Source organism: Cygnus atratus, chromosome 4, assembly GCF_013377495.2.
Source record: "Cygnus atratus isolate AKBS03 ecotype Queensland, Australia chromosome 4, CAtr_DNAZoo_HiC_assembly, whole genome shotgun sequence".
NCBI lineage: Eukaryota > Metazoa > Chordata > Aves > Anseriformes > Anatidae > Cygnus > Cygnus atratus.
In genome coordinates, this window is record NC_066365.1 from 70,496,134 (window position 1) to 70,517,639 (window position 21,506).

At 45.8% G+C, this 21,506-nt stretch overlaps 2 protein-coding genes across 8 annotated transcripts in view; one reads left to right on the forward strand and one right to left on the reverse strand.

Moving 5' to 3' along the window:
- Positions 1 to 16,155, reverse strand: part of MAEA (macrophage erythroblast attacher, E3 ubiquitin ligase) — a 51,557-nt gene extending 35,402 nt beyond the window's left edge. The window contains exon 1 of one of the 2 annotated variants that reach the window (XM_035547155.2): positions 16,006 to 16,155. In XM_035547155.2, the coding sequence (XP_035403048.1) occupies positions 16,006 to 16,074 (69 nt within the window). In that variant the 5' untranslated portion in view covers positions 16,075 to 16,155. Of the gene's footprint in view, positions 1 to 15,540; positions 15,706 to 16,005 lie in introns of those variants that run through there. The other variant, XM_035547161.2, reaches the window with a different exon arrangement.
- Positions 16,156 to 16,809: 654 nt separating this feature from the next.
- The window catches only part of CTBP1 (C-terminal binding protein 1), a 234,963-nt gene continuing 230,266 nt past the window's right edge, over positions 16,810 to 21,506 (forward strand). For 4 of the 6 annotated variants that reach the window (XM_050710301.1, XM_050710302.1, XM_035547163.2 and 1 more), the window contains exon 1: positions 16,834 to 16,883. The gene's annotated coding sequence lies outside the window, so the exon portion shown is untranslated. Of the gene's footprint in view, positions 16,884 to 21,506 lie in introns of all 6 variants that reach the window. The other 2 variants (XM_050710298.1, XM_050710296.1) reach the window with 2 other exon arrangements.

Below are 21,506 nucleotides of genomic sequence, written 5' to 3' on the forward strand. Positions count from 1 at the left end.
ATCTTTCAAGTTTATCCTTGCTAATCACTTGTATCAAGTTTGCCTCCATTTTCTTCCTTCTAACTAGCTGCATGCAAGAAGTGCCCCCAGGGTCCACCCTCTTTCCAGGCTCCATTAGAGAGGATCCTACATAACCGTCGCAATTCACCATTAGAAACGTGCCGATAAAGGCTTTAGGTTCAGCATGATGAAGATGAGCCATGATACTTGCTTGCTAACACTCCACCTGTCCTACAACGGGTTGTTCGGATTTGCAGAAGTACTAACAACATCCTGGTGAGACACGAAAGGGCTCCTCTTTCTCTAAAAAGACAGAAGTGATCTATTTACTGGTTTTTGCCATCTCACACTAAGACCTGAACAAAAGATAGAACAAACCCTTACCACAGGAAGCATCAAGATAAAACAGTAATTTGCCTTGTGTAAGCTCCTCTGAAACCCCAGCACCACAATCCCTCCCCTCCCCAAACCGAAGCCACAAAATAAAACATCATGATGGGCTTGTTAATGCCTGCTCGCCTATATAACCGCTTTTTATTCCACCTTTAGCCCTTGCTTTCCTTCTCCCTTTCCACACACACACAGATGTTAGAAGTTTCAGAGCTCCTCTACAGACAGCAGGTGGGGCATAGGGGCACATTATTTTGAATATATTTCATGTTTTGGAGAATGAAATCTTGTTTTAAACTCCACAACTTGATGCCAGACAGACAACTTGGCCTTTTTTTTTTTTTTTTTGGCTCGTTCTTACGATTCAATGAAAAATACATTTTCTTCAGTTACCTGCATTTACTGGGCTTAACTTCTGCAAGTACTTTGCTAATCAGCTTTCTGCATCATACCGAAAAGGTGCTTCAGTCAGCAACCACAGAAGTTACTACTGATTTGAGGCACCTTTCCTTGACTACCAAAGCGGTTTTGTTAAATTCTCAACAAGCAATTGAACTGGACACAGACCTAGCCAGTTTGAAAGTCTTACCCTTAATCTCCCTTTTCCTTAGTTTCTTATCAGCGCGCAAGAGCAGTAACACTTCCCGTTTCCCATGCCCTGTCTCTGTTGTATGTAAGTTTCTGGCACAGTCCCTGGTCCTATGACATTTAGGACAACTGAACTTTCAATTTCAGCTGGCATCCTCATACACCGTTCATATTGTGTCTTGGTACAAAAGGTTTTTGCATCTTGTTTTAGCCACTTCCCCTCTAACCAAGATTTTTTAATATCTTACGTGGAAGAGACTAGGAGTTGAAGTGTTTTATTATATCCTCTACAAGTAAAATCAAATATATTGCCAAATAATTTAATGTAACATATCAAGGGGAATGACTTTAAGAGTAAAAGGGAATTTGCACAACTGATAAACTGGTAGTAAATGCTCTTTACCAAAGTTTTTCATAGCTTGCTTGGGCAGTTGTTTCTTACTATAGAGCTTGCAGTTTTTAGACAGTATTTGTAAACTGCAGACTTTACGGACCTAGATTCTAAAAATGCCAAAATGTAGAAGTTGCAGCCGCTCAGCTCCTTACAGAGGACTTGTCTAGGCTCTGCATCTTGACCCACTGGTTCTGTTTCCTGATCAGCTCCTGCAGCCTGGTAGGGATCCCTCCACCCAGCACCAGTGTGCTCTACCACTGGATTCTTCAAAACGTTACAGGCTCTGTAACCATAACTGCACTTTTTATTCAAATAATCGAAGTAAGCAGAAGGAAAAAGTAATGAGACGTTCTTGGAAAAATGTAATTCTGAGAAGATTATTCTTTATTATGGTTCATGTTTATTTTCACACTCAGTTATAAAAAAAAAAAGTGGACACCAACCTTTCTGGAACATGACAACTGCAAATTTTGCTTATCAGCTGCCACAAGCCTGGTAGAGACTTCACATTTTTACTGCAAGTACCACGCTCTTACCAAGCCTGGATTAAACAGCTATCCTCTCACCAAGAAGACCAGTTTACAGAACTCAACTTACTTTAAAGAAAAAATTAAAAAAAGAAAAACTCTACTGAACTTTAAACGCATTGAAATAAAGCTGCAAGAACTGACCAGAAAGTATTTTGGAGAAGCTCAATGCCAGTTTGTCCTAGTCATTAAAGCTTGAAAAAACCACACCACAGCTGCCTTGCACCACGAGTGCACAGGAGGATACAAAGGACAGATGCAAAGTATTAGCAGGCAGCACATCTGAACTCAGTGTCACTAAATCAATTCTGCATCTTTTCTTCAACTTCCACAGCTGCAAACACACCAACTGAAGCATGCACTGAACTGGGTACAACTTCAGGCAGATTGCTCTGAAGATTTAAGTCAGAACAGCCTACACAAAGGTAAAAATACAGCAGGGAAAGCTTTTTCCAAGATCAGAATTTTTCTACTCAAGTTTTAAGGACAGTCTGCTTGGCTGGAGACTTCCACAAGTGGCGTGCATGACTGTTTCTAGGTGCTAACCACTAACAGAGAGATAGCCACAACTGAATAATCCGATCCAAGTGTTGTCTTCATTTCATTTCTTCACTGCAGTTTTAGTAAGCCAGAAGACTTTGGTGGAGCATGTTCTGGGACAGCACAACCGCCTCTAAATTGAGATAAGAATTAGGAGATGATCCTTCTGGCTCTACAAGCAGCCTTGAGACCTATACCTGGGTTGTTGAGTTGAGTGGAAGGAAGGGAAAACAGCAGAGCTAAGAATGACAGTAGCAGTTTTTAAGCTCAGACTTAGGAACTCAGCTGTGACGTTAACTGCCTGGCCTTCAGCCCAAACGTGGTCCCCTTCCAGCCTGCGAATGCCAGTAAGACTGACTAGTTCCAAAATCATGAAGGACCCGTGGATAAAACTGTTCAAGTTGTGCAATTGTAGATAATATTTTTATAAGTCACTTCAAATTTAACTTTATGATATTTAAAGGTATTTTGAGTTATCTACAGAATACATTTCCATCAAAATACATCCTGCAGTAAGCCATTCATTTACTAAATGAGACTATTTCCTTGACTTTTTCTAAATACATACTAAAACTGGAAAGAAACAGTAAGTATTAAATCCTTGCATATATTCTATCTTGATGGTTAGCAAATAGTATAAGTTTCCCAAGTAGTTATTATCACACTATAAAAAGAATCAGTACAGAAATATAAAGTTGAAACAGGCAATTCTCTACATAGCATCACACAATGCATATCCACCTTAGATTTTGCATTAACTGTGCAACATTTTAATGAGATTTTCCACTTTTCTCAAGATTTTCTACGTACATCTACACACACACCTTCAGTACCCCACTCATAAGTTGAAAATATAGAAATGGGCTGCCCATAAATATTCTTACCTCACCCCAAACTTCTCTATAGGGTCAGGGAAAATTGGCTTCAAAAACCATGCCATGAGGAGGTACCATCTTTAGCCATTAACGCTACAGAAAGGGAGAGTAAAATGCAAATCCCCCTCCCCAAGTTCCTTAATCATATCGATCGAGAAAATTCCAGTGCCTCAAAGACATTGAACACCGGTGGGAGTCAGAGCACCAGACTGGACTTCTGCTGCTTTTAGCACCTTGACTTCCACAAAGTAGATTAAGGACGTCTTGAGACCACTGTGATGTTTTAGCCCTAATACAAACCGTCACCTTCCATGACCTACACAGTCATTCTTCGTTCCTTAAGCACTGGGGTTTCCCAACGTGCTTTCTCCCAAGCACAGAACTCTTCAACCAGGTGTGAGAAAGAGCAAGATGAATCGTGGCCAGACCTTTGCCAAGGTGTTAACTCATCCTGCCACAACAGACAGAGCGTGCTGAGTCACAGCTGGAAATCCAGCACTCATCGCTGGCACGGCCAACACATACACCCATTTTATTCAACCAGAGCTCTAACTAATAAGCAGTTATAATGACAAAAGCTTTATAGACACATCAGCAGCATAAGGAAGATGAAGTCTACAGAACTGGATGTGTGACCTAGCAACAAAGGACAACAGAAAGCCTCAGCACTAAATGCCTTCTTTGTCTTGACTTGTAAGGGCTTTTCCCAAGCTTTCCAGCTCCTGCACCAAACAGCTGAGTCTGGGGACGAGGTACTATTCCCAGCAGTCTTAAAGACAGCAGGAGATGACACTGCAAAGCTGCTGTCATCTCTGAAAGGTCATGATGAACACGTAGAGTCATCAATGACCAGAAGGGGCAAGCTTATTGCCTCACTTAGTGCCAGAAGTGAAAGCTGAAAGATATAGGAAACTACAAGCTGGTGTTCCTCAACTCAGTTCCTGGAAAATTTATGCAAAAAATCCAATGGAAGCCATTTCCAAGCTCACAAATGTGACTAGGAACAGCCAGCCTGGATTTGCCATGAGGAAATCATGCTTGGCACTGTCTGCTTTCAGTGATGAAACCGCTACTTTTGAATGAAAGACAGCCCTGACAGTCTTCATGCCAAGTTTAGTAAGGTTTTTGACGTGGTCTTCCCACAGTACCCTCATAGCCAGACTGGGGAGATGCAAACCAACTGGGTGGAACACCGCATGGTTTAGGGACCGACTGGGCAGCCAGGCTCCAAAGAACAAGGGTCAGAGATTCAAAATCCACCCGACGAGTAGCCAAGACTGCCTGACTCCCAAGCAGTGTGATCAGCTCTCATATAAATGCCTTCATCAGTGCTCTGCAGAATGGGGCTTGGTCAGCAAGCTCAGAGGACAACAAACTCAAAGTGCTTGATAACGCTGGATGGTACAGCCGCCATCGAGAATAAGCCTTACAAGCTGGAGAAGTGCACTAAGGTCTTCATGAAATTCAATCAAGGCAGAAACCAGAGCCCTGCACCTGACACAACGCAACTCCAGACACTACCTCTGCAGAAACAGATGGAGAGGTCCTGATGGACCCCAGGTTGGACAGGAGTGAGCAACAGGCTTGTGGCAAGGAACACTAACCACATACTGGGCTGCATTAGCAAGGCTGGAGGCAGTAGCTTGAGAGAAGTGATTATTTCCTATGCTCAGCACTCAGGCAGACTCACTGGGAACATTATGTCTGGTTTTCAGGCCCTTCACTCCACACAGAGGAGACAAGTCTGGAAGAAGGCCACCAAAATGGTGGACACAACATCCAAAGAGGCTGAGAGGGGCAGCCGTGTTTCACCTGCAGAAGACAAGGCCACAGGGAGCTGGGAGAGGCCCAACCTGATAGCAGCCCTCTGCTACCTAAAGGTGAAGGGCACAGATAAGGGCTGGCCAGACTTTTCTCAGAGTTACAGAGCAAGGAGGAAGGAGCCATAGCTGACGACTGGCACATAAAGATATGAGCGGCTGTAACAGGTAAGACCAGAAGTCCCTCTGCCACTATCCTTTCCCCTGACAGCATCCGGAAAGGGCATGGCACTTGAAGAGGCAAGAACATGAAGTTACTAATCCCAAATAGTTTCTTAGGACTACCTGAGCAGAAGGTAGAGGTTTTATAGTGAGAACATTTCTCATCCACAAGCCCTGCTGGTTGTTGTTGACCTGCAGAACTTGAGCAATCCAACGTCCTGTGGTGAGGCGTTTCACAGCCTCTTGCATTGTGTGAAGAAACACTTCTGGGTTTTGACTTGTCATCTGCTAGCCTCATTTGAAACCCTTTTATTCTTGTTTTGGAAGAAGAAAGGAGCATTCACTGTCTCCTCACCTCACACATTGTCGTTTGAGATTGAAGAGGCCCTTCATTCTTTGAATACAGCCATTCCGTATCTCTAATCACTCTTGCCCTTCTGTGGATGTTTTCCAGTCCTTTTTCAAGATGAGACAAGGGTGAAAACCAGGCTAACTCATACTACTCTGGAGAAGATGAAACTCTGGATTTTTACTGCTGTGTAATGAGGGTCTCCATTCTTCCCTTCCCCAACACGTGTCTTAACTTTGTCAGTATTACCCTGAGTATTCCCAGAAAGCATTCACTATAACCCCAAGATCTCCCTAAGGGAAAACAATCACTTCACAGTCAGGTATTTCACACATAAGATCAGGACTCTTTCCTTCCACAAACACAAACAACTGTATTGCGCTACACTTACCTACACTGAATTTCATCTAAGATTTTAATACCCCTTAGATCTCTCGTTGTTCTTGTACAGTGCTTCACACTTGAGTTATGTCTGTAATACATTAATTACTTTAGTATCATCAAGGAAACAGGATCGCCTCAGTGCTCATTCTCTCCTCCAAGCTGGTCAAAAAGCTGACTGTCAGCAGTACTGGCAGAGACCCTAGCAGACCGCTCACGTTAACCTTCTGCCATATAGCAGCTGGCTAGGAAACCTTGAATTTTAGCTCCCGTCTTTCCCTCAGTTACCTACCCACATAAGAACTTCCCTCTTCTTTCCTTCAAGAGTTCCTGGTAAGGGATAATTCCAAAAAGCAATCAGTAATACTCACAGATTAACAAAGTGTCACTGCCTCCCCCCCTTTAAAAAAAATAAATAAATCACTGAAGTCCAGTGTCTCCGGATGACCTGACTCTCCTTTTGAAGCCCTATTAAATAATGTACTTCATTACATATTTGATTAGGCAGGATAGTGTATGTGCATCAATAAACCATTGGTTGTAAAGGGAAATCAATTACATGTACTGAGCACCTCACCAGAATTTTACTTAAGGAAGCAGAAGCACTGAAACAAATGCTTCTACTTCTTCCTGCATAGCTATCCTAAAAAAAAAAATCCTCAGACTACTTCAGGAGAAAGTGTATTGACCAGCCTTTATCACAATTTCCAGAAAAAAAATCCAGAAGAAAATATACCAGAATTTCCAGAAAACTATGGACACATGAAGAATGGATTCTCCCCAGGGGAAATAAGGTTATTTACAGAAACTGTTACATCCTGCATTTCTGTTCCTTTAGGATGTAGGATGTTGAACCAGAGCATAATGTTACTGCATGAAATGTCACATACCAGCCTGATGTTGCCCACAAGTTTTCCCAGCTGGCCTACATTAATACTGAAAGATTAAATTGCACACATTTCTTTCACAGCTGATGTTTTGTGAAAAACCTAAGTTAGAGCAAAACCAAGCTTTTATCCATCTACAAGTCTTGAGCCTTACACCAGCCCTATGGCACGCTACTTCTCAAACAGACACAGACACAGACACAGATTTCTAGGTTGGAAGAGACCTCAAGATCATCGAGTCCAACCTCCGACCTAACACTAAGTACTCCACTAAACCATATCGCTAAGCTCTACATCTAAACGTCTTTTAAAGACCTCCAGGGATGGCGACTCCACCACCTCCCTGGGCAGCCCGTTCCAATGCTTAATAACCCTTTCGGTAAAGAAGTACTTCCTAACATCCAACCTAAAACTCACCTGTCGCAACTTTCGCCCATTCCCCCTCGTCCTGTCACCAGGCACGTGGGAGAACAGACCAACCCCCACCTCACTACAGCTTCCTTTAAGGTAACTGTAGAGAGCGATAAGGTCGCCCCTGAGCCTCCTCTTCTCCAGGCTGAACAAGCCCAGCTCCCTCAGCCGCTCCTCGTAAGACTTGTTCTCCAGACCCCTCACCAGCTTGGTCGCCCTTCTCTGGACTCGCTCGAGCACGTCCATGTCCTTCCTGTAGCGAGGGGCCCAAAACTGAACACAGTACTCGAGGTGCGGCCTCACCAGAGCCGAGTACAGGGGCACAATCACCTCCCTAGACCTGCTGGCCACACTGCTTCTTATACAGGCCAGGATGCTGTTGGCCTTCTTGGCCACCTGAGCACACTGCTGGCTCATATTCAGCCGACTATCAACCAATACTCCCAGGTCCTTCTCGGCCAGGCAGCTTTCCAGCCACTCATCTCCCAGCCTGTAGCTCTGCTTGGGGTTGTTGCGCCCCAGGTGCAGGACCCGGCACTTGGCCTTGTTGAACTTCATACAGTTGACCTCAGCCCATCGCTCCAGCCTATCCAGATCCTCCTGCAGAGCCTTCCTGCCCTCGAGCAGATCGACACACGCACTTAGCTTGGTGTCATCTGCAAACTTACTGAGGGTGCACTGGACGCCCTCATCCAGATCATCGATAAAGATATTAAAGAGGACCGGCCCCAGTACCGAGCCCTGGGGGACACCACTTGTGACCAGCCTCCAACCAGATTTGACTCCATTCACCACAACTCTCTGGGCCCGGCTATCCAGCCAGTTTCTAACCCAGCGAAGCGTACGCCAGTCCAAGCCCCGAGCAGCCAGTTTCTTGAGGAGAATGTTGTGGGGAACGGTGTCAAAAGCCTTACTTTTGAGATCACCCCAGAATACAGACCAGATCCCTTCACTTATGCACATTCAAGCCTGAAGAGTTCCAAATAAAAGCAGAAAGCCCAACCAATCTCTATCTGACCAGAACATTAAAAAACACCTCTATTCCACAGTGATTGCATATAGGAAACTACTTCAATCGCAGCAGAAAAACCACTTTGTATAGGTATCATTCAGCTACTGGAGATTACAGAGCAAGAGCGATACTTCAAAAAAAGTCATCATCACAATGGAAGAAGAATTATGTGATGGTACTTCCAAATGACAGCAGGACCCATTAATCATTTCCCAGCCTCTGGCCAACTGGAGTTCTCAAAGATTTATTTTCTAAAAGCCATTTTTCACCAAAAAAAAAAAGAGCATAGACAAACATAATTTACATAGGTCTAAAGTTTTGTAAAAGAACATCCAATTTTCCCCTGGATTTGGTTGAAAAAAGTTAATCAGGTGCAACTCGACCACAGTACCCACTCACAGGCATGGGACTGATAACGATAAATCTTGACTTCGTGGATGTCTGTATAAATCATCCTTCCTTGCCATTACAGTCTCAGAGCTGAATGTAGATATACTTCTTGCCGTGAAGTGTCCAACTGTTTAAAGACATAAATATCTATATTGTCTATCCTTTCAAGTGAACCCAGTCTTGGGCACAAGGGAATTCAAAATGGATTATTAATTCTTATCAGGTACATGAAGTCAGTTAATTAGTGGGAGGGGGAGAAAAAAGATTTGCGAAAAATAAAGTAAGAGTCCTACCAGATTAGGTGGGGGAAACCATTACAGAACTATGCTCTCCTTCCAAGGGAGAGGAAAAATGATGTGCTTCCTCTCACTTGTCTTAGCTTATGAGACCCGCAAAGCGCCAGAGAGTTGTACAAATCTACACATTTCCAAGTTAATTCAATAGAAGTCTTTCTGAGATATAAAAAAGCTTTTTCCAATACTACATACTCTACCCTTATATGACATTAAGCCTAGCCATAGATAGGTAGGGAAAAGAAAGGAAGAGTAATGAAGCTCTCAAACCACAAAAACAAACAAACAAACCACAGAAGCAAAGAAAACTTAGTTCTACTTTATGCAAGAGGAAGAGGAAGTATGAGAATGTAGAAAAAAACAAACATCTCCTAAACAGTTTGAAAATAGGCGGCATTGTAAGAAAAGGTAAACTGAGCAAGAAAACACCTTTGAACAGTAGGCTGCATCTTTGAGACCCAGTTAGGTCACCATGCTTACCTTCAACAAAACAGAAAAAGTCCAGGACAACTATCACAAATGATGCCAGGTGAAAAATGACAGTACTGTTGCAATTTACCCCTCAAGCCAATAACAAATCAGTATTTCTATGCAGAATTACTGAAATCCTGAACGTTTATATTTCTTCCTCTAACTCTGGGATTATTTTAGAGCTGAGATGGCATCACTATTTCTCACTGAACTCATCCAAAACGTAAATTACATCATCACTTATTCACAGAATGAATTCTTCTGATTCCTAGCTCTTATCAGTCCCATGTAGTAATATTTTTTCCTTGTTCTAGGCAAAATTGGAAAAGGAAGAGAAAATTAAAAGAAAGGAGAAGTAGTGTATATCCGAAAGGAGAGGCTTAGAATAATAGTTAGATTTGGGTTTAATTAGATACAAGCATGAATATGAATCCTTGAAGAGACAGATCAAAACAGAAAAAATAATTGCATAAGCCTAAATGCAGTTGTAGACCACTTGGATTTTTTTAAAAAGTATTAATTTTTTAAAGCAGTTTAAGTTTCCAACAACTTAGCCAAGTGTTTTACAAAGCCACCATCACGTGGGTATACACAAGCGGCTCACATCTTCGCGTGAGCAGGTTGACGGCCATTTCAGAGTCCTGCCTAGAGCCACGCTAAGGGCATCACAGGCTGGTCACTCTCATGACACGTGCTGACAGCTGCCACCTTGGCCTCACACCTTCTTTAGATCCTTTATTCTCCAAACATTTCTTTGTTTCAATCACAATATCACCCCTTTAAATGAAAGCACTTGTCACTGTCCTCGTATGTGTATGCACCACCATGCTACTGGCTGGAGCCTTGAGGCTAGGGATCCTATTTCTGCTCCGATTGCTCCCAAAACACCTGGTTCCAGCTCAAGTGACAGCATTGCACCTAACCCATAATTAAGGATTATTGGTTCAGTAGATCTGTATCAGGAAATATGAATGACCAAAGTTCTTCTCCCTAGATTATCTGTATTACCTTAGTTCTCGTTGCAGCTTACAACCCAAAGCAATCCACAGAAGGCTCGAAACCAAAACTGAAGTAAATCAAGAGCAGACTATGAATCGGTTAAATTATTGGGCACCATAATAAAGATAACCTGACAATCTAACCCTGCTTTATTTAAATGAGCAATAACGTAAATCAGATTGGATTAGGTAAGCATCACTACAGCGTATTTCACATCCTGTGTCAGCGAATACAGCCTGAAGATGTGCTACGTGGAAGTAAACTATGGGAGGCCAAGCACATCATGATGGTAGCTTCTTAAGTTCACAAAGACTGATGGCACTGGGTGGTCCGTAACATCTTGTAAGAGCTCCACTCCTACCACTGTACATTTTCCTCTTGCTACAATAGCTTCAAACATTTGCTAGCTCATCTTTACTACTGTTTTCCAGCTTCTGAAAGCATTCACTGCTCAAAGACCCACGGATTTCACAGATATTCTTGCTTTACATCAACATTTGAAGACCCCAACATGTTAGCTACCATGCAAACATCATTTCTGCATCTAAAACTTACACAAACAAAACTCGTAAGATCACAGGGCACTGTCCTGTGAAAACACTACAAATCAAGTATGCGGCAACTGTGAACTGCAGCATCAGATTAGAATTCACATTGACGATACTAACAGGAGGTCTTCTGCAAAATGTTTGCGAGGATTTTCCTTGAAGTATTATCAGTACACTATTGTGCCTCCAGGAAAAAAAAAAAAAAAAAATCAAGCAACATGCCTAGCTCATGGCCTAGACTGCTACTTACTGCCTTTTACTGTTTTCTTCCTTCATTAGTCACTTGCAAATGTAGTTTAAAAGCTGAGGGCAGGGGTGGAAAAGAGACCAGTTCCCACAGGAGCCAACTCCTACTTCAGCTGCCTTCCAATGTTAAACTTCCCCCGAAGTCCCAGAGTTTCAGATTTCCCATTGACCAGAGGCACGTGGAGCCAAGTGCAGGAGAACAGCGCACAGAAGATGTCACGCTTGTTTGCTGGCATGCTCCTGGTGTGTTGAAACAGGAAGTGCATTATTCAGCAACATGCCAATGCTTGGTATGGACGTTTAATGCACGCTACGTGAGTCAGAGCACCCAGCCTGAAGACTGATTCAGTGCGAGATACGAGCGTTCATGCTGAGTTAGTACAGAGGTGACTTACTGCTACAGCCAGCTTCAGCCTCCCACCTGAGAAGTGTTCACTTTTTTATGCACCACTACATTGAAAGGGCACTCGGTGTTGGAGTTGTATTACTTCTGTCCTCTTGTTCCACCCATACCACTCTCATTGAACAGCTTCTGCTGTTGTACGTTCAAAGCTTCGATATTACGAGCCGTTGAATACTTCTGTCAAAGTACAAAGCCACGTTTAAAAACAACAAATTCCAGTGAAGCTTATGAAGGCAGGAAAAAACGTAGCGCGACTGATTATGCAAAAATGAATCTTGCACCTTCTCTGCTCCAGCAGGAAAAGAGGTTGACCTGACAGCTTGCCAGTCTTCACTACCGACCTAGACGATGGTTCATAGCACACCTTCAAAATACCAAACTTGAAGAATTTAATAGGTTAGATGGTCATGCTGCCATTCAGAGGGACCTCAACAGGCTGGAGAAGTGAGCAAACAAGAACATCATGAGTTTGAGGGAAATGCCAAATCCTGCACTTTGGGAAGGAGCAACCACGTATTGGTTAAACATGTTGGAAAGCAGCTTGGCAGAACAGAACCTGGGGATCCTGGTGGACAAGCTGACCACGAGACAGCAGTAAGCCCTTGCTGCAAGAGCAGCCAGGTTGTGTTAGGAAGACCGTGGCCAGCGGGCCGTTGAGGAAGGTAAGCCTTCCCCTCCGCTCAGCACAAGTGCAACTCCTCCCGAGTGCCGTGCCCGGTTCTGGGCCTCCAGTACGGACATGGACACGCTGCAGGGAGTGCAGCAACAGGCCACCGAGATCGCTCTGAAGTTGGAGATTCTGGCATACAAAGAGAGGATGAGAGAGCTGGGATTGTTTAGCCTTGAGAAGAAAAGGCTCAGAGGGGAATCTTATCTGTATGTATAAATACCTGATGGGGAAAGAAGGCAGAGCCTGACTACTCTAAGTAGTGGCCAGTGAAGGGACAACAGGTAAAGGGCACAAACTGAAATACAGAAAAATTCCACGTGAACAAAGGTTTTTGTTCCAATGTTTGACCCCGTTATGGATTAAAAACAGGTTTGCCCAGAGAAGCTGCAGTCTCCACCTTGGAGATATTCAAGGCCACACCAGACACGCTCCCAAGTGACCCGTTCCAGCTGAGGCTGCCACATGCAGAGGATGCCGGAGTCACCTCGCCAAAGACCCTTTCCAACCACAGTTACTCTGCGAGTCTGTGAACTCAGGACAGAAACAGCATGTGCTTCGTAATCCTGTTCTGCTATGTGTCCCCCTATTTAGCGATCAGGTAAACACGGCATTTCCATGAGAAATTCACATCTTATTAAGTCTGCTGCCAGAATTCCCCTGCCACAGCTGCCAACAAAAGAACCCAATCAGCTGCACTGAGATGATGCTCAAGTATTCTGCGCTTCTACAGCTCTCATTTTGATCTGTCTTTTTCTTGAAGCAGTTACAGCACAGCTAACCCTAACCTGCTGCCAACGAACAGCCCAGACAAAAAAAAAAAAACAAAACTGACATGCGATCATCCCTTCCTTTCAGGTCTTCCATCGTGCAGTTTTGGGGTCTTATTGCACTCCATTTGCTGGTTCGGTTTAACAATTATTCACACTTCTAAGGATACGGACGCATTATCTCGTTTCCTGTCATCACTTGTTTATTAGCGTTTCAGCAAAGAACTACGGTAACAGTGTTCGCATTCATTCCTTTTTTAAATTGCCAGCTTTCACGTTATATCCTCTCAGAGGAGGCCAGCACAGTTCTCTAGGAGCAGGCTCCCCCTCCCACCCCCCTCCCAATGCCACAGCACGCTGAAGGAAGAATAGCTGGCAACCTGCTTGTCCTTGACAAGGGAGGAGAGATGTGGGGGAAATATTCAAACATTATTTTGTACACTTAAATAGCTTGCCTAGATTCATCTGAAGAAGTCCATTTACTTCTCCTGAGCCGAACCGCTGAAGAACAGCTGAAGCATTTCCACTTCTGCAGCAACCACAATCTAGCTATGGCAAAGGGATTTCCCTTTGCAGTTTTAAGCACTCTTTCACATGAAAGGCACTCTGGAGAACGTACTGTAAATGCAGAGCTATTACACAACCATCATCTAGTGATGCTGGCATGAGGAAGCTAGAGGGAGGAAACAGGAAAGACATAAATACAAGTCTACAATCTTTCATATTTCACTTACATCAGGGAAAATCACCAGCGTCCAAAGCTCCAAGAAAAATATCCGAGCCACTGTGTTGGTGACCGTAATTAAAAAAAATAAGATACGTATTCATTTCACGTAACTGGAAATAAAAATTCACAGAGGCTCGGTCCTACAGAAACTTTTAGGCACCTACCTCCTACTAAACAAAATGGAATTTGGGATCAACGTACTTCAGTAGACTTTAGCCTTTAACGCTCATTTCTCCCTGCTGCTTTTTCACCTCCACCACTAAAATGCTCTGATACATGACTCAGAGCTAACAACACTTAAGAGGACATATTCAAAGGATTTCAGCAGACACTGTTCTCACAGGTTTTTTTAAAAACAATGAAAAATGCTACTAAAGATTACAGAAACAACCCAGAAGTTGAATGGGTGCTGGGAAGAATCAGCAAACATCAGCTGTCCTAGGAAATAAAGGAGTTTCAGTGCAAGGGTGTCTCACCCTTCTACTATTTAGCCTCCCAACATTACAAACAACATTCCATTCTCTGATGTATATTTTTGTTAAGATTTTTTTCGGGGGGAAAGCATGCTTGGGGAAACGTAAGAATTAGTCCAAAATATTAGCCAGCTTTTAAATGGCTGGCACCTTGACAACTCATCTTAAGTCATAACCAAGAAAACAAGAACTTGCTGATCCTCACTGGCAGTAATTTTTCAGGAATGTAACAAGAAAAGCTGTGATAACAACTGGAATACATCTCAAACGCGGCCATAAAACAATCATCTTAACTTTAAAGGCCTTCACATTGTTCTGGCCATGGAAGGTGCTAGAGTGGTCTCTAAACCTAATTTAAATTTTAAGTCTGGCAGCGTCAGCTTTAAAGAACGTCGTGATGACAGAAAGAAGCCTTCATATGTGAAAATGGGAATCGAGATTTTGTCGTTGTCCTGCTTCTTGGAACTAAGTAGAAAGCCAGGAGGGTGGAGAATGAGGACATGCACAGGAAGAACATGGCTAAAAAGCCTGCAAAACAAACACTGCAGAAAGCACCCAGCACTTACTGTGTGAAAGTGCAGCATGAGCTCAGCATAACAAAGTTTAGTCTGCAAAGCACCTTCTATGCATGGGGGGAAAAAAAATACAACACGTTGATACGCCAACCTGGGAGATGCTTAAATAAGCATTTTGCAGTACAGAGCCTTCTCCTAGCTCCCTCCCACAGTCGTAGCTATTAATTTGGTGGACCTCCAGACAGCAGACTTCAAACAAAGGTTTCCATTGATTCCTACAAGCATCTTCCTTCCAGTTCAACAGTTCTCGGAGGCGATGACCTTAGCGCTCAGCACCGAGTCCTTCACTCGCCTCACAATACCTAGGGAGAGCCGGGGAGCAGGCAGGGGAACCTACCGGCCCTCGGATGTTGCTCAGCACCTCGAGGAAGCCTCTGAGCTCTCAGATCCTCGCTCCCTGGGCTCAGCCGCCTCTCCAGGCCTGCAGCACGTCCGTCCCTTTTTGTCTTTCAGCTCATCCCCACCTTCGGGGAGCCGAGGAGCCAAGGATCCATCTCCCCCCCCCCCCAACCCCACAGCAGCACGCCCCCTCCCGCCGCCCTCCCTCCCCCCCCCCATCCCCAGCAGCCTCCCCAGCCCAACCGCACCCTCTTAGAACCCCCCCAAAAAAAACCCACAGCGCCCAAATTTCCCCCCACAGACCCCAACCGGCTCCCGGGGGGCTCCCGGCGCCCATCTTGTCTCCGGCGTCACTCGGGGGGACGGGGACGGGACACGAGGAGGGGGGCACGGGGGAGGATGGGGACAAGGGGGGGGATACCGCGGGAGGATGGGGACAAGGGGGGGGACACGGGGAGACTTCCCCCGTCCCCTGGGAGCTCTCGGGGAGGGCTGAATATTCCGGGCACGTCCCTCAGCCCCACCGCAGGGGGAGGGGACGGGGAAAAGCGACGGTGGCAGCGAGCTGGAGGCCGAAGGAGGAGGCTGGAGCCTCCCTGCCTCCCTCCCTGGGGCTCTGTGAGGAGATGGGGGGGGGGGGGGCACTGCCGTTCGCCTGAAGCCTTCCTCTGCCTCCTCATCGCCGCTCAGCGGGGCAGCTTCACCCTCCCGTGTTAACTAAGGGAAGGAGGAGGAAGAAAGGGGGGGGGGGGAAGGCCGGCCACCCACCTTGAGAGTGGGGTACTCCTGCACCTTCAAAGTCATTGAGAGCTGAGCAGCTGATTCCTGCACCGCCATCTTGGAGCAGGCACCAGCCGCCCCCCTCCGCCTCCTCCTCCTCCTCCTCCTCCTCCCTCCCGCCTCCCCCGGCGCGCGGGGCATGCCGGGTAACAGCGGCCGCCCGCCCCCCCTCCCTCGCGGGAGGGACGAACCAACGCCTCTCCCCCCCCCCCCCTCCTCCTGTACCCCCCCCCTCACCGCCGCGGTGAGGTGGTACGCTCCGCTGGGAGGGGGAGGGAGAGAGGAGGCGGGGTGGGGAGAGCCAATGGGGGAGGGTCTTCGACGCGCGTTGGCGCCGCCTTCCGGGATGAGAAAGCGCGGCTGGTTGGGTTGGTGCCGTGGAAGAGGGCGGGGCTGCGCGGAAACGCGGACAAATCAAACGTCTGAGATGAGGGTTACGGCACTAGGATAGGCGGGATTTTGGGCGGTGACGGACAGCGAGCTGCCCAATCGCAATAAGCGATGCGCACTCCCCACCCAATCAGAATAAGCCGTGGAGCGGAGAGGGCGGGGCCTAAAAGTAAATTTTCCTGGTGACTTGAAACGGCCGTTTGAACACCCCCATGAGGTGTCCGGGAAGGGGAGGGGCGGGGCGAAGCGGGGCGGAGCCCTTGACGGACGGGCCATCCGACCAATGAAGTGGCGCCGTCCCTCCGACGGGCAGGCGTCTGAGCGAATGGGGCGGCGCGGCTGAGGGGAGAGGGCGGGGCGGCGGGCGGCGGCGTGTATATGGGAGGGGATGGAGAGAGGGGGCCGCCCCTGGTCCCGCGGGGAGGAGGGAGCGGGTGAGAGGCGGTGAGGCGGCGGGAGGAGGAGGTTTAAATAGCGTGAGTCCCCTTCCCCTCGGCTCCCTCTCCCCGGAGGGCTTCTCCCCTTCCCCGAGCTGCCCGAGACCCCACAGACCCCCCCCAAGCGTGCCCGCAGGCAGAAAGGGGCCCGATCCTGCGGGGCGTCCGGGGAGTAAAGCACCCCTGGAGAGCTGGGGGTTGGTGTAAAGGGGGAGTAAAGCATCCGATGAGTACCCTTGTTTGGTGTAAAGGGGGAGTTAAGGACCCCATGAGTGCCGGTGGTTAGTGTAAAGGGGGAGTAAAGCACCCCTGGAGTGCCGGGGCTTGGCGTAAAGGGGGAGTAAAGCACCCCTGGAGTGCCGGGGCTTGGTGTAAAGGGGGAGTAAAGCACCCCTGGAGTGCCGGGGCTTGGTGTAAAGGGGGGGTAAAGCACCCCTGGAGTGCCGGGGCTTGGTGTAAAGGGGGAGTAAAGGGGGAGTAAAGCACCCCTGGAGTGCCGGGGCTTGGTGTAAAGGGGGAGTAAAGCACCTCTGGAGTGACGGGGCTTGATGTAAAGGGGGAGTAAAGCACCCCTGGAGTGCCGGGGCTTGGTGTAAAGGGGGAGTAAAGGGGGAGTAAAGCACCCCTGGAGTGCCGGGGCTTGGTGTAAAGGCTGCTCGCGTGGTGTTGTAGGGGAAACGCGTGGCGGTGTGCCCTCCTCGGCGTCCCACGGGGAGCTGCTCGTAGGAGGAAAAATAGTAATAAAAAAAAAAGTGTGAAGTTGTTGGTGGCAAACTGCATGGGAAGCACCAGGCACTCACTTGGTTCTTGAATGCGGTGGTGAAATTTGGGGTTCTTGAAGTAGGCTCTTTGCTGCGCCTGGCGGTGATGTTTCAAGTTGTGTGCTTTTGGGGTTTGGGGCCCTAAAGAGCCCCAAAGCTGTATGCAGGTGCAGTCACCGTGGTTCTGCCGTCTTTCCTGAGCTTCTGGTGATGCAATTTCCAGGCTGCAGGAAGCTAGAAGAATGAACGCAAGTGTATCTAGGAAGATAAAGCACATTTAACTTTTATGGTTTGAAAAAGTAAGTTGTTTTTAGCAAAGGTGCGGCATTTTCAGGGTATTTGGTAACGTTACCTATTACCGTAGGCCTGATAGCACTGAGCACATCTATCCCCCACAAAGGGTTGGTGGTAAATAAAAGAAAATGTATGTGGTCGTAGAGCTGGGTGTTAGATCTCTTCAGTTTTTGCCTGCAAACTATTTGCGTTTACTCTCAGCTGGCCTTGAGGCTCACACTGCACATAATCAGCAAGCTTGTGCCTAAACATAATTTGCCAAGCCCGCACCAGGTGCGAAGTCTTGGTTTAAAAGTTGTACTAGTAAAAACGTTTGCCTTAGTTACACCTGGGATTAACATTCATGTCTAGGCACGATCTGGGGGCCGGATTCTGCAGGAGGATTTGTGTAAGGAGGATTTTGCCTCCACGAAGGCTCTGCGCAGGGAATGGTTCACCTGGGCTCGTCGAGGGGAGGACGGGAAAGCTCCGTTGTTACTGTATTTACAGACTTAATTATGGAGCACTGCGCATTCTTCCTGTTGTTCCTGTCTGCTTTACATATTCTGTAGGCTAATATTTACAGGGGAATCTGCTGTCTAGTATTCCTTGCCATTGATGTTACTGAACAGCTTGAACTAGCATTGAACTCTTTTAGGGCTGTGTATGGCATGTGCAGGGACTGAAGGAGTGTGACTTGAGTGTGACTTCAGTGTAGTTCACTGATTTCTATATATATTTGTCCAAAAATCTTATGTATACAGGTTTTTGAGAGTTAAAATGTCAGTGGTCCTTTTTGATAATACAGTAGCTATTGTGGCATAACACAGATATTCTATGGATGTAGGTTATGTGCTCGGACTGTACCTGTCTACACCAGAAGATTATTGGTGATGGTTTGTCAGACGTTAGTAGCCAAAGGTAAAGGGCTTGCTTAATGGAACAGATGGCCAAGCAACCATCATGTCAGAGAAAACAGCATGTATGCAATGTATTCTTAGTTTAACACAAGAGGGAGCATGTCTAATCTTTAACCTTTAAATATTGCAACTTCAGAGAGGAAGCTTTAATTGTTGAGTGTCAGCTAATTTATGTTCTAGGCTCCATGTGCAAATATTGATACAACCTATTCATATTTCTGGCATGTTTTCAACTTCAGGTTGTAGCTGTCGATTTGTAATAGAAATGCTGGCCTGGTAAATGTGGAGATGAAAACTACACTGATGATCTTTTGAACTTGTTAAAATCTGTAGATTCCTGCTGAATTTCACAAAATATTTATGGTTATTGTTATTTAAGGGTATGATTATTCATATATTTGTTCTTTCGTATTAGGTTAATAAATGTCTTCTGCTTAACCTACCTTAAAAAGTTATAAAGCCCAGGTTTAATTTAATTAAATTTAGTTTAATTACCAAGTGCAACTTCGCTTTTACAGTTCTTGTAAATTCTACTGGTCCACTATTAAATAGGAAAGAAATTTGGATTTACTGAAGGCTTGTGTAAGATATAATGTTATTTTTCCATTGTCCCCTAGTGGTGTAAACAGAATCAAAATCAGCTTCCATTTTGTATTTATCGGCATTGTCCAGATGAATCATGACTTATTAATGTTTGTCCTCGTTTAGTATTTTATTAATTAATTAATTAGTGATTTGTTACAATTAAGCAGCATGTACATATTCCTCCAAACCTTCAGGAGAGCCTTACTTGTGTGAAGGTATTTTCAGTGTTTCCAGTTGTTTTTTTCCACTTTGTTCCAGGTTAATGGTGAGAGATAGATGTCTACTGTTAAGCATTTTTTGCAAATTATGTGTTTTTCAAAACTTTAATTACTCTGTATGTTATTTGATAGAGCAAAGTGGAAACCTGAGTGCTGTGAATACTCTTGTGGATCGAGGTTTATTACACTTGCCTGTCTTTCCTTGTGGATGTCATAGCCTCTATAGCAGGGTGGCAGAAAGGAATGCGTGCCTCCATCACTTCTCATTGTAGCACATGAGTAGGAAGCTGTGTTGTGCTGGGCTGGGCAGGAGCCTGTGTTTTTTTGTCCCATGGGCAAGGAAGAGCTATCTTCCCCTGGGTGGATGGGTGGTGATGGGACTATCCATGTTATAATGTAGAAATAGATGCCTTTGCTGTGTTCTTCTGGTGAGTTATGATACATATTGAAGACCTTGTTTTTCATGTCTGTTATTTTTTTTCTTTTGAAGGTGGAAGAATTTTTTTTTGCGCATATGCATATATATATATATGCATATATGCCTATACTAATCTCAGATACCTTAGATATTTGGGAAGTGTTACAATTTTTAGAAGATGTATGAGGATTTGGGAAATGTTTGCCTCGAGTGTTTTGAGACAAACCCTACTGGGAAAATTGTTGCTTTACTGAGTTATTCACAGCAACAAAACGTTTTAAAGGGATTGCTCCATGTAAATGGATATTGTTTGATTTTATATAATAGATGTGAAACAGAACTGCAGAGTCAGAAATTCATAGAGAGCAGAGAAACTCCTTTCGATGAACAAGTGTTGATGCGCTGGGTTTCGTCAGGATCAAATGAGCTGTCTGTTGTCCTTAGATATTTTTCAGTCACAAGGGGCAAAACTTGGGCTTTGCTTCCTTGCCTAGCACACTTTGCCTGTTGAACACTTTTTACATTGAACGCACATCTTTACTTTAAAAGAAATTAATAATATGGCTGTAGAGTTCTTGTTTTGGTATTGTACCTGTTGAGCTTATAACTGAGAAATGTGTATTGGTTGTGTAAACAGGCAGGAGAGAGTGGTTTTATTTCTGTACCTGACAGGAGATTTTATGCCCCTTTGGTGTAAAACCTCAGCAGACCCCCAAAAAACCCATGACCAGCAGACCCCACTCCAGTTGCACCAGTGGGTGATCACTGGGAGAGGTGGTGCTGCTGTGGCACCGCTTGAACACCAACATCAAGCCCTAACTGAGGGCAACTGCGTGTAGTTTTCTTGAGTCGGGACGATTATAAGGACACTTCTGAGAGTTACCTGGCTATGGGCTCAGCAGTGTGGGGTCCCAGGACGGGACCTCATTGCCCTCATGAGCCGGGGCCGGGTGCTCAGCACAGGCTCTGGCCTGGGCAGAGTCAGTGGTGTGAGCAGGCCCTGGGCCGCCCCAGGCTGCGCGGTGCCTGCTGCTCTGTGGTATCACTCAAACCAGCCTCATTGTTAGTTTGCTTCCACAAATTAATAAAGAAAAAAAAGGGGGGAGTCAAAATACACAGTACAAATCAATTTCTCAAGAAATTTTATTTTAAATAGGGCTCTGTTTACATTACACCCCCCTACCCCCCCCCGAACCATGTGGGACATGCTGTGCTGCCAGAGCGCAGCAGCTTTTGGAGTGGTCTAAATGGGTGGTTTAAAATGAAATCCAGAGGGGAGGGGGGGCACCTGTGAGTGTTGGTTTTTTTTTTTAAGCCAGGAGGGATTTCTTTTCACGAGGGATTTCTTTTCACTTTGACTTGCAGCCTGCTGAAAAATGGGGGGGCTTAGAAAGAAAGCGCTGACCCAGCCCCAACTCCAGAGCGGTGCCCTCGGTGCTGCCGCAGCAACTGCCCGGACAGCACTGCCCGCTCCCCTGGCCTTGTGC